This window comes from Marmota flaviventris, chromosome 14 (assembly GCF_047511675.1).
Source record: "Marmota flaviventris isolate mMarFla1 chromosome 14, mMarFla1.hap1, whole genome shotgun sequence".
Taxonomy (NCBI): domain Eukaryota; kingdom Metazoa; phylum Chordata; class Mammalia; order Rodentia; family Sciuridae; genus Marmota; species Marmota flaviventris.
In genome coordinates this window covers 86,706,652-86,720,946 of record NC_092511.1, presented here as the reverse complement: position 1 = coordinate 86,720,946, position 14,295 = coordinate 86,706,652, and the positions used below count along the sequence as shown (strand labels likewise).

Below are 14,295 nucleotides of genomic sequence, written 5' to 3'. Positions count from 1 at the left end.
TGGGTTTTCTAGATGTTTCCTTAGTAATGCTCTGAAATTACAACAAAACTCATCCACACTTATAAAATAATCGAAGAAACAAATACGAAAACCTGGATTAAAAAGCAGTAATTCATCCTATTTAGAAATGTTGACAGCATTAATCCAATTACAATTCAGGCTCCAGATGAAGGGGTGCCATACATAGCACCACAACACAGGTAACATTACCTGGTCTAAACTCCCTCATCCTAATATCAACATGGTTTATTAGTAATGACGGTGTGAAAATAAGCAAAGGTCATGTAAGTCTGATGCACAACATTACCACCCATTTCTGGGTTGGCTCAGGCTCTGGCCAACTATCTCATGGAATATGACGGCCAATTTTGAATAGATCCAATCCTCACAGATAATCAGCCCAGTGAATGGAAAATAAGCAGAAAAACTGGAAACAGTTAAAATAAGAAAGAAAGAAATCTTATTTCTCACATGTCCAAGAAAGCCTATCCCTTAAGATAAAGAGAAAGCAAGGAAGCAGAAAAGTCACATTAAGAGCACTTCAAAGAAATTTATAAAATATTCTGAATATACACACACCCCCCCAACAAAAATCAAGGAACAAAAGGGATAAGTCAAAAGAAAAGTCTTAGCATCTAGTTTTCCAGGCCAAAACCACTAAGACTGTTTACATGAAATTACCAACACATGAAATAAATTAATATATTGGCAAGAAAATACATCAATATACACTCTTTCTGTACTAGCTTCCCAGACTAGAAAAATAAACATTTGCAAAGTAGCTGTACTAAACATTGGTGGACATACATTTATTAAACAATAGTATAAATATATTAAGAAGTAAAATGTGATGTCTTCCTAAAATTGTCAACAATGAAAAACATATCTATTTTTCTAATTTTATTAGTGTAGGTTAAGAAATAAACTGTATACTTGTGCAAAAATTTACTAATATTACTTGGTTTACTCATTGACAGTATTTTAGAAATTAAAAATTTTAGTAACATGAAAAACATTCGGACATGCTTGTAAGTGAACACAAGTTAAATAACAAATGACAAAAACAGAGTTACAGAAGGTTGTGATATCAGATCCTCCCAGGTTAATCAGACTCTTGATCTTTTGGGAAAAAATATATATCCAACTCCCAAAGCAAGCAATTTAATAAATAGGAGAAGGTTAATGATAATGAACCACTTCATATACAAGTTAAGACAACACACCAATTAATTGTGAAACCAATTTACCCAGGATTATTGCAATAAAAGTTTAAATCAATATATTTCTAAAAATCAGTCACACATAATAAAATCTAAATTCACTCCCAATTCTACAACTGAAGATCACTGACCAAACTTCCAATGGTATAAAATATTTATATATTTAAGGATTATATGTATAGATTTTGAATTTTTCAAAAATAATTAGAAATGTAAACATTCTTTCTGTGCACAGCACATAACAAAAATACAGTGGGTAAAGTTAGTTCCATTTTTGAGAAAGTAATATTCCCTGTGGGGAAATAATTATTTTTATGTGAATTCAAGAAAAACTAAGGAATTAAAAGATGTTAGTTTAACACAAGAATCTAGTACAATCAGAAAAACTTGTTTACATTTACTTATGAAACATTCACCATAAGAACAGTTAATTTGGGGGACAGACATCTGTATAGACATATTTCCATATTTATTAGTGGTGAACAGCCAGGTTTTATATTTGTTTCTATCTTCAGCAGGGCAAGGAGCCATCCTCACTTCTAAAAACCAGCTTTGTTGTTTTCTCAAACTAGATAAACTTACACCCTGTTGTTGAGCTGTCTGGCTATATTGCTTGGACCTGGCACAGGATCCTCAGGCTTGCATACAGGATTAAAGCTGAGGCCTTTCTGCATGCTGGACTGCTTGGTATACAGCTGATATGGAATGCAGGATAGGAGTCGTCCAGCCTTGATGCTAAAACAAGAAAGCAATGCCAAGTTTAGCTTTGTGTACTCGATGAAAATGATCTTCACGAAAAATTAGTGTTCTTAAACATAGAAGTACTTCACTAGCAACAGGCCACCTGCCTTCCTAATTTATTCCTTCTCCATTTTAATGGCCCCAATACACTACCATCTTACTTAAGCACTTAAGGATAAGAAATTCTGCCCATGAAAACAAAGGGATCTGGAATTTTTTAAATTAGTGGCTAATAATCTTATAAAACCAGAGGCAGATCAGAAAAACTCCAAGCACTAGTTGCACTAAGCTGGTATTTTTAAACTTCATGACTATAATATTTACCTGTATTCCCCTATTAAGCCACAGAGAATCATTAAGACTTTCTTGTCAAGCACAGTAGCACATGTCTGTAATCGCAGAAATTCAGGAAGCTGAATCATGAGGATCGAAAATTCAAGGCCTGCCACAGCAACTCATGGAAACCCTCTCTCAAAATTAAAAAAAAAAAAAAAAAAACTTTCCTAAATTCTATGTTACATTCCTGCTAGTCTACTAAATATGGAAAACTAAAACTAAGAACTTAGGACAAAATAAAGAATCTCAACATTAAAACTAATTAGTAATTTATACTATTTAAATGTGTATCTGGGTTTCAAAAGAACATGAACATTTGAACTTTAAGAAGGCAGACATTATCACACATATATAGTCCCAAATGTTGACTTCACAGCAAACATCACCACCCAGAGGAACACCACCAGCATGGCGATACTAGGTGGTACTGGCACTCCTGTCATACTTCCTAACCAAGGAAAGCTACCCGGATTAGATTGTATTAAATTGATTTTGGGCTACTGGATCTTTAAAAATGTCATTTCCCCCTTTTACTTTTAAAATTGCCAACAAATGTGTAAACATACAAATTTTAAAACAGGCAGGTCCTTAAATATTTGGAAATATTTTTTTTAAACTGTTTGATTCTGAAACCTAAAATACATACTAAGGAAGTTATCCCTTAATTATTTAGGAAAAGAACATATTAATAACAGGCTAAAATACTTTTTTGTCTCATAAATCCAAGATTTTTGACACTTTCATTTTCTTAAATGGCACTCTATGTGACTCAAAAAAAAAAAAAGGCCCTGAAAGAAATGAAAGAATAATCTTATAGAAAATTATTTTTAAAAACTTGAGTCAATAACTTTGAATCCAAAAAAATACACTGATGAGATTTTATATATATATATATATATATATATATATATTTTTTTTTTTCCCCCTCCTAAAGATGGAGCCATAAAATGGTACAGCCTAGGTCATCTAACTATGTCAATTACATACACAATTACATCAATTATTTAATAATTCTACCCTCAGTACCTTAAAATATATCCAAATACGTAAACTAGTAAACTATGGTAGTAAAGAATATACAAGTCACAAGACATTTCAATTTTACTCAAATGGATTTATTAGGGCAAATCAAAATTATATGTTACATTCAAATACTAGAAACAAAATTCTAAAATTAGACCATTTATTACTTTACTTTTATTCTTTACTGAATCAACTCTTCTCCCTTAAAAGTTGGTTTCAATTGCCAAACTACAAGTCTCTTGTCTTCTTACAGTATTGTCTATCTCAATTCACCTCCTTTCTCTTCTACCAAAAAGTGGAGGTACTCAATAACTTAAAATAGAATCCCATCTTAACTTAATACTTTTCATCATGGATAGTTATAACAAAGGGATTAGTACACATCTGAGGTAAAATCGAAAGACAGAAACCAGACAAAATACCCAAATAGTGTACTCACTTCTTCAGGCTATTAACAGTATGTAGAGTGCTGCAGACTTCTACAGGTGCTCCCTATGGTCAACACTGACCACACTCAAAGGGATAACACCTTGTCCAGCTCCTAATGAGAGCCATGTGGCCCAGAAGAATTCTTAGGCTTATGCAAGCCCATGGAGATTATTATAAAATTAGACAAACGTAAATACCACAAGTCTCAAGTAAGATATCCTCTGAGCTATTTTAGCAGAAGGAAATAAAGCCCAATGCACGCACTCTAGAAACATTATCTGGAAGTATATTTTGAAAAGATCTTTTAAAATATTTTCTCAGGAATTAATTTCTAACATTTACTAATTTCCCTGCTTATCCTAAAAACAAAGAAAATGTATTTACATTTTTTACCATTTTCCTTCCAAAAAGAAATAAAAGATAAAAACCCAAAGGCACAAATATAAAGAAATCTTTCACTTTACCAAAACATACAACATTGTTTTTTTATGTATATAGCTTTTTCTGTTCACTGCAAATATATTCTGAAATATATAAAAGTGTTTTTTTTACATTCTATCTAATGGATCAGACACATGTTTACTGCAAGTGAAATATTCATCTGCTTGGGGGAATATCAATTCTTGCTTTGTCCTATAGCAAAGAAAAGTTATCTCTGAAAAAAAATTCTGTATCTAACAGTTTTCTGAGTCATATTCTATTTCTATCAACTGCCAATGAACAACTTTAAACTGGTAGTTATAAAGAGAGTCTAGAAAATTTTTCAAAACTTAAGATACAAGGGGCCAGAATATAACTCAGTGAAAGAGTATGCCCAAAGCCCTTCATCCAATCCATCGCACCACAGAACAACAAAAAAGGCACCAAAAAGAAGAAGGAAAAAAAAGAAAGAAATTCACTGTGTTGGGTTCTATTATAGTCTGAAATAACTGTGTTTTCTTTTTAGAGTTTCAGGAATAATTCTGAAAATCAAAAGTTTTATAGTTCCAGTCAATGCCCCCCAGTCCTTCTCTATTAGAAAATCAGCATCTAACACCTATATATCCACCTGCACAACCATTCAGGTATCCACCTTCTTCTTCAAAAGTGAATTTAAGGTAAGAAAGGATCTAATTATGTGCCAAGAAAAAAGATGTTCTTTGCCTATTTTTTCTCCATTAGGCAAAAAAAAAAAAAAATCATTTTTATGCACTCAAAACTGAAACTCCTTTTGGCCCACCCTCAAGTTCCTGAACGTTTCAGCCACTCACCAAGACACCATGTATTTAGAAAAGTAAGGATGAAAACGTGTGTTTTCACTACAGACACTAGGAGTTAAGCTAAAACCGAGAATATATTTTTATGAAGATATTACTCACAAATCATTAAGAGATGTCCCGAAATGATTGCACTGTTTACATTAGTAAAAATAAATTTAGAATTTTCTAGTTCGTGAGAAAATGTAAAATGATATCATGATTAATTTTTTTTAAAAAGCGAAATTTATAGGAGAAACTAGAATCCTGCAAATATTCTCTGAAGATATGATCAACTTTCATTTAAATGAGTTAAATAATCACTCTAATTAGAAATCAGAGTTTTAGCCCATTTCAAGTATGAGATCTTCAGAGTATTGTTAAGCGTACGACAAATATGCTAACGTCAGTTTGGGAGTTTGTAAAGAAAACACTCTGATAGGGAACCAGTACTATTAGCAGACCTCAAGTGAACTGGCATTAGTTGCAACAATAAATCACCAGCATCTCTCAACTCAGAGACAATCTACTTGGGAATCTAACCATAGGAGACAGGTTCCCACACTCCAAAACAAAAATCAATATTAACAAAAACAAAACCGACCTGTAGTAACTTAAGACTATGGTGTTAAACTGCGCTCCCATGAACACCTCAGGTTTGGCAAGCTAGCAGCTTCTCTACTACATTTCAAATTTCAATGTAAAGTTGTCTCAAAAAAAGGATTATGACAAAATTTTGAAAATAATTTATACTACATAAAAGAGTGTAAGACTTGCAAAGCATAAATTTTAGTAAAATAATCTCATACTTAAACTAGTATACACAGACTTCTCATTAAAGGACTCCCCTGCCTCTTGGATATTAGGGCCCTACGATCACACCTGTATTAACTCAAGTTTAATGGCACATACACTGGCATAAGGGAATTCTAATGAAAGCAATGCCTTACATATTTAAGGTGTAGTTCCTTTTATAACCACTCAGATGAAAACAGAAAAACTAATTATAAAAAAAATAGTATTTATCATCCATTAAATAACATATGTATTTAAAATTTAAAAGTATAACAAAATCTCATTAAAACCCTGCTGAGACAAGATCAACAAGACAGGAATTAGAGTGTTAAAGCAAACAGTACTGGGCTGGGGTTGGAGCTCAGTGGTGGAGCACTTGCCTCGAACATGTGAGGCACTGGGTTCACTCTTCAGCACCACGTATAAATAAAATAAAGGTATTGTGTCCATCTAGAATTAAGAATATTTTAAAAAGTAAAAGAAAACAGTACTATGATTTAACCAAAATGATCCTATGCTATAATGACGTAAAGACATTTGGAATTTATTTTATATATTAAGATACGTGCCCAAAAGGATCCATTTCTACATGGGCCTACTCATCTGTAACAAAATTAATGGTAAAGAGGTAACCCAAATAGGAGTCAGAAAATATGGACCTGGACTCTCAATTCTGCTCTGTTCTTGGGCAAATCAAACTTATTGGCCCTACCTTCTCATACACAAAATGAGGTCAACACACCATATAATCATAATGTTCAAAATCACTTTCAGTTATTTAAAAACAGATAACTAAGCAGAACTCCAGACTAAAATAAAATCCTATTTTTAAACTTTTAATCTCAGCTGCATTATCTCCCTAGCCACATTCAGTAAGAATACGTGTAAAGAAAATAGCTATAATGAAAAAAAACACTGTTTTCAAAGCAAATCTGGTCCCCACCCAGAAAGAACCCTTTCTCCCTGACTTCCCTACCACCCACTGGTTTCCCCCATTCTGTCCAAATCAAACTAACACCTCAAGAACAAAATTCTGGCTCTAACACAATGACAGGATAGTCTCTGACAACACAGCTCAACTCTGGAGTGATGCTAACTTCTTACACTGAGAACTTCATAAGGAGACAAAAAACTAAAAGCCATGTTAATCCTATGTAATGGACAGACAGTAGCTGGGTCATGAGAACACAGTACAAAACAAGATCAGTGGGATGCTCTTAAGAAAGGCCTTTGATTTTAATCCCCCAAGGATTAAAATTCCCTTAGTCTGTAAAATACATTTAGTTTTCTGAAAGCAGTAAAAGCACTTTTTAACTTTTAGAATTTATTTTAGTTTACAGAATAAACATAACAATAGCTTCTTGTGTATTATGCCTCTACAATGTTCTAAGAATTATGTTAAATAACTGACACAAATGATTTCTCTCTCACACATAATCCATAGTAAAAGCTAACAATAATACTGCAAACTGCTCTCCTTCCACTGCCCCTACTTCCAGCATTCCAGGTCACATTATCCTGACATAAAAGAGTAAAGGTTAAAAAAAACAGGGGCTGGGGATGTGGCTCAAGCGGTAACATGTTCGCCTGGCATGCGCGGGGCGCTGGGTTCGATCCTCAGCACCATACAAAAATAAAATAAAGATGTTGTGTTCGCCAAAAACTGAAAAATAAATATTAAAAAATTCTCTCTCTCTTAAAAAAAAGTACATAATATGTAATAAAAAACGATGAACTTTGCTCATATATTAAGTTTATTGACTAAGGTAAGCTCCATGAGATAGTGGAGAGATTTTTGTTTCGTTCACTGATATTTCCCATATACACAAAACAGTCTAGCCCATAATAGATGCATAAATATTTGAACAAAATATTTTTCAAATATTTTCCCTCTCATTAAGTTGATTATCTCAGGTATTTTGTCACCGTGATGGCTAACACACTACTTTTAATAGGATGCCAAATCTTAGGCTACTGGAACTAATGTGAGTTTAAGACTACAGTAGTATTAAGACATTATTTTCCACTCTGTCAATTATGAGGCAATTAAATCAAATATGTATGATAAAATAAAAAGTATTCCATATTTCCAAAAACTTATTAATTTGAATTTCATCAAAAGTTAAACTTACCTTTCCACAATCCATTCTGGTCGAATTACTTTTTCTCCCTTTAATTCTTTAATTTTGGCATTAGGAAGATTTGTGGCAATAATATGTGTTGTTTTGGATCGGGAATAATATACATGGTATTGACCTCCATGTAACATCATTAGCTTTCTCAATTCCTCAGCAGAAGGATCTGTAAAGTCAATATTAAAATACATTAAGAGTTTCATGTACGAGAAAGAAGAACACTAAGGTGAGTAATACCTTAAATACACCAACTTAAAGATCACTGGTTCACTTTCTCCTTGGCTTTGTTGCCATTAAACAAAGGTAGGAGGAAAATCACAAAGTGATAAAGCTATTTGACCTTAGCACATCCTCTTCCTATGGATACCAGAAACAGTCAACCAATATAAAAACATCTACTCTAAGAGATGCCTAAAAGAGCAAACAAGGATTTCAAGTCACACAGAAATTACAAATAACAATTTTTAAAATATTTTATCATATTTAACATGTCCTTAATACTAGTATCTCGTTTTTTTAAAAATTAGCGATAATCTTTTAACTCCTTCAGAATAATAAAAGAGTAATCAGATAAATTACTCATACTTACCATAAGTAGACTTACTGCAGGGCTTATAATAAAGACTTGGCTCTTATGAGGCTTAACAATTTTAGTTTGTATTTAAGAAAACACTTAAAAAGTCAATTAAACATGTATGACCGCACATACGCTACAAGCTGTACAACCACAGAAATGTAAAGTTGTGCTGCAATTGTGTACAATGAATCAAAATGCATTCTGCTGTCATATATATCTAATTAAAATAAATTAAAATATAAAAAAATTTTAAAGTCAATTAAATAAGTTAATCTCATTCAATTCCGTAATATAAAAACCTCATCAAGGCCAAAAAATAAAATTCATCAATACAAACAAAAACTAAGAAACACCATTTTAAAAACTGTTTGAAATTATTTTATTCTGAGTAAAACTATAGCAAACATCTTAAACATCCAAAACTTTTAAGAAATATCAAAATCAATATGATGTATGCTTTCCCATAAAAAAGAAATGTGATTAACTAAAGTGATGTTGTAACCTACAATGCTAGTATCATGTTAAACCATTTTCACTTTTCTGATTCTTTCACCTATCATCTTAATGAATGCTCTAAATCACACCTTCCCTAACAACTGTACCCGAGGGAAGTTTCCAAAGGAGCCTTATGTATCTGCCCTGTTATTCAACAACAGTTTTCCTTAAGCCCAAACAATGTATGTCCAAGTGTTTAAATGTTTTTATAACGACACCTCTCTAATTAGGTTTCAGTCTTCTGTACAAAGACAGAGGGGGTATGGGGAACTAATAGCATATATATATATATGCATGCCAGTTTTGTCTAATTATTGATAAATTCTTGAAGCATAGTATTCATTTCATGCTTATTACATGTACTGGCAATGTCCAACAGAAATGAAATCCACAATGCACAATATATAATTTAAAAATTTCTTGAGCCTCATGAAAAACATTTTTAAAAAGCCAGCCATGATAGTGCATGCCTATAATTCCAACAACTCAGGAGGCTGAGGCAGGAGTATTACAAGTCTGAAGCCAGCTTGGGAAATTAGCATGACCCTGTCTCAAAATGAAAAATTAAAAGGCACCAGGGATGTAGTTCAGTGGATTTAAAAAAAGGTGAAATTAATATTAGTAATATTTTATTTAATCCATTAGAGCCAAAATACTATTTTGGATATAATCGATATATAAAATTGAGATTTACATTCTTTTTTAAATTAAATCTCCAGAATATAGTCGAAATTTTATATTTAAAACACTCCTTACTTTAAATTTTATATTTAAACCACTTCTCCAGTGCTCAACACATGTGGAGAATTAAAAATATACTTCTGAATAAAATGAATTCAAAATTCACAATGGAAGATTTTTAAAGATCCCCAAAACTAAATAATAGTTATCATTTAGTTTATAAATCTATATAAAATGGTGGTATGAAACAACTAGACAGACAGGAATCTACCACTTACTTTCTCTGAATTAAAGCAAAGATTCAAGAACTTAAGTGACCTTATAAAATGACAAATAAAAAATACTAAATTAAAGGCTAGAGTACAGTACAATAAGAACCCCAAATCCAGTAAGAAGCACACAAATCTAAAAAATCATTTTTGCAAGTTAATCTCTGACTTTCCTAAACTAATTCCAATCCTATTAACCCATGTGGTTCCACATCCTATGTGGACCTCCTATGAAAACTTAAATACAATATATATATATAATTTTATAACTTCATAATTATAATTAGATATTAATATGACGATAAATAAGCTCTAAACTATTACTTCCAACATTATTGTAATGCACCTGTGTCAACTCTGTTGAAATATTCACAGAAATGAAAACTTGGGGCTTAACAGGATTTAAGTTATTTAAGTAGAAAATAGTTAGCTATCCTCTATTCAGTTAGTCAAAAGATAAGTCAGAACCCACTAACTTTGCAAACACATACTCTTAAAGCACTCTTCCCTCTACCACTTGAAATACAATCTTTGAAAGCTAATTAAATTTGGAACTGGAAAACCTGGAGAGTTCATTGTTCTTGCACTGCATGAAGACACACAGCCTATCTGAAGCTCAAGTTTGAAAGCTCTTGCAAATTCTTCAGCATGAAGTGAACCATAAAAACCAATCTAATTAAAAGGTGAAATCTCATAAACTATGTCATCAGACTGACCCAACTTTAATCCTGAGTTTGGCTTTCACACCCTTTAGCTGTTTCGGCTTTTTTCTTTCTTACAAATAAGAAATAAAAGAGTAACAATGATCTAAGTCTGGCACATAGGAAGCCCTCAATATGAAAGCTGCTGTACAATATGATGACATCAGAACTCCTTTCAAGTTATATAATTTGAGGGTCCTGACCTGGACCCTTATTAAAATAGAGGTGGGGGTAGATGATATATAGACTACCATGTGGTAGCCCTAACTTTCAAAAAAAAAAAAAAAAAACAACAACTGCTGACAGTGTACTAAGGACAGTGGCTAGGGATTACTCTATCAAGACATATCCTGGCATGGTATCTTCCAGCATACCTAGTAGTTGGTGGCTGCTCTTATTTTGAGATATAAAAAATTTTTCAAAATAGGGGCTATAACTCAGCAGAAGGGCATCTACCCAGCATGCACATGGCCCTGGGTTTAATCCCTAGCAACACACACACACACACACACACACACACCACTTTCTTTCTCTCTCTCAAAACACACATACACATTCTCTCTTTCTCTCTCTCTCTCTCTCTCAAAACAGTATTTCTTTCTGGTTCTAATTCTTCAGTAGTAAAGCATGCTCCCATCTTACAACCTCAAAACAATATAAACAAATAGCTATGAAGGTTTACATAATAAATTCATTTTTTATATGTAAGATGCTCCTTTAATTCATCAAATGTGGAGTTAATTACAAAAAAATATTTGGAAGATAGTGTCCAAAATCATGAAATCTGTATGCACTGTGTGACATACTGCCTGCAGCAGATAATTTTCTTCATAGCACTGGTAATTTGAAATTACCTTCTCTATTTGTTTACTTTATTGTCAATTACCCCTGTAACATATGCTCCTTGTGGACAGGAATCTTCCCTGTCTTGTTTTCATATCCTTTACACAAAGCAGATGTGCAGTAAGTATGTGTTGAATTAATTGACAACCTCAATGCATCACAGGCTCCCTCCTGGAGTCCACCTCTCTGGCACACATGGAATGCATGTGGCAGCAATACTTCCTTCCACACACACACCACTCATTTACTAAGAGGACAGACACCAAAGATGAAGGGCGTTCAAATTCTAGCTCTGTCACTAGTTAGTTATGTGGACCCCAAGAAAGTTTCTTATTTTCACAGAGCCTCAGTTTCCTCATATGTAGAACAGGGATAACAACAGAGGGCTGTTGTGGAGACTAAATGAATTAAAATTTATAAATGACTGAGAAAAGTACCTTGGACAGAAAAAAATACTTATGTCAGCTATTACCAGTGTTATTAGTATTAACATTACCATTTCTTATCCCAAAGCAGGAAGGAAGCAGCATCAGGTGAGGCTGCTCCACCCATAAAATTTTTCCAACTCACAATTCCTCCTAACAAATCTTTCTCTATTGCTCACCCTTCAGTAAGTCTTCATTTAAGAATGTCCTTAATGTATGGGAAGGAATAAGAATAGAAAATGAAAAAACAAAAATAGACTAAGGGAAATTCAACCCTCCATCTTTACAATCAATGTCACACCCTAGGGAGTGTCAGAACTAAAAGAGCTTTTCAGATGTCTAATGACCATTTCATTTCCCACAGCAGTACACACAACCTAATGAAAGTAAACAGACTGGACCAATTCAAATAGTTAGCAGATAAAATTAACATCCCTAAACCCTCATTACACATCCTTCTTGAACATATTACTTTTAAATTAATAAGAGTATGAAAATGACAATATTCCAGCCAACAAAATCATTACCCACAAATCTTTTAGTGAGGACCTTAAATAAATAAAACAGTGTTTCTGAGGCTCATGGCTTCATAGGTGACTTTACCAATAGAAAAAAATAAAGTGTTGGTTCGAATGAGGTTTTTAAGGAACATGTGCCAAAGAACTATTTCCTTAAAGTTCTACTAAGGTTTTAAATAACAAATTATTATTCATTCAATGTGCCTGATATAAGTTTTTATAAATAGCATTAATTTTAGGCCGATTAATCTTGAATAGTGGAACCCTTTCAAAATCAATGTTTATTGTTATATTCTATGCATAGTGTAAAGATCAGAAATACAAAAACAACAACAACAAAAAAAAGCCTGGAAATATCTGAATGCTTTAACATTGCATTCTATATTATAGTTTACTCCTGACAATCCTACCAAGTAATATAATCCTCATTTCAAAGAAAAACAAATCAGATTGGAGAAATGAAGTTAACTTTCCAAAGTCACATGCAGCTACGAAAATGGCCAAAATTCAGATTCAGGTCCAGTCTTGTGAAAGTCTTACTCAAACAACATTTTTTTTTTTTCTTTTTCTTTTTGGTACAGTGCTGGGAATCCAATCAAAACCAAAGTCTAGAGCATGGTAGGCAAATGTTCCACCACTGTGCCACACCCAGCCCTTGCTCAACCTTAACAGGTGGCAATCCTAGAATGAGAAATTGGTTTCCAGGTGCAGGTTAACACTGAAAAGTCATGTGATCTTGGGCAGCTCAACTCACCTCACTTAGCCTCATTTCCTCATTTGCAAAATGAGAGACTAAACTAGATGAAAACGAAGGTCCCTTATAAAACTGTTACATGATTCCATACACTAAAATCATTACCTCCAGCACACAAAATCTGAAGATTTCTTCTGGTGACAATCACATTCATGTGTTCAGAAAACATTAATGTATGGTTGTAAGTTTTCAAACAAATCCCTGTCACTTGAATTGTACATCTGTTACATATGCATATTCTCATTTCTTTTTGCAAGTTGTGCCAAAGTATTTGCCCACCCACCTGCCTTTTTTTTTTTTTTTTTTACAAACTCCAACGTGCTAAAGTCGTTAAAACCTGGATTTTATCCACATATTCTGGTTATCTTGTGGCTTACACAAGATAACCAGAACATCTCTTTTCTCTAACTGTCCCAATCCCACCAATAATACAGTGGTGCAATTACTGTCCACTATATATAAAGCGTTGTCTCACTTGAGCTTTCACAAAAATAAACAGATCCCCAGTCTATCTTCTAGAGATTATTATACTTCAGTAGGCCTAGAATGTGGCCCATTTCATATTAAAAAGTAAATATTTAAGACGACTGTGACTGAAAACATTTTAACATTCAGATGTACAAATACAAAAACATTTTACTTATTTGCTCAGTCAACTAATATTTATTGAGCATCTACAGTGTATTAGGTAAAGTTCCAGGCACAGGATACAGCAATCAACAAGATTCAAGTCTGTGCTCCAGGATATTTGTATTTCATTGGCCAGACAAAATAACAGGTCAGAAAAATAATATCAGTCCTGTTACAGATAAACGTAATAAAGAAAAATAAAGTTGGATTAGGGGTTAGAGAGCAACTGGAGAGCAATGGACACCAATTGTGGATAAAGGCAGTCTGAAAAGGTCTCTTTAAAGAGGTATTTAGAACAGTCTGTATGATGAAGATCTGAAGAAACAAATGGAACAACAAACCAGGTGCAGCGGCCCATCCTGCAGTGGCTCAGGAGACTGAGGTGGTAGGATCCCAAGTTTGAGGCCAGCCTCAGCAACTTAGCAAAGCCCTAAGCAACCTGACAAAGTCCTGTCTCAAAATTTAAATAAAAAGGGCTGATGATGTAA

General features: G+C 33.2%; 1 protein-coding gene across 7 annotated transcripts in view; it reads right to left on the bottom strand.

Moving 5' to 3' along the window:
* Rev1 (REV1 DNA directed polymerase) overlaps positions 1-14,295 on the bottom strand; it is a 78,598-nt gene that overhangs the window by 33,675 nt on the left and 30,628 nt on the right. For 6 of the 7 annotated variants that reach the window (XM_071601838.1, XM_071601837.1, XM_027950633.2 and 3 more), the window contains 2 exons: positions 7,912-8,080; positions 1,803-1,955 (listed from right to left, as the gene is read on the bottom strand). In XM_071601838.1, coding sequence (XP_071457939.1) covers positions 1,803-1,955; positions 7,912-8,080 — 322 coding nt within the window. The remainder of the gene's footprint in view (positions 1-1,802; positions 1,956-7,911; positions 8,081-14,295) is intronic. The other variant, XM_071601842.1, reaches the window with a different exon arrangement.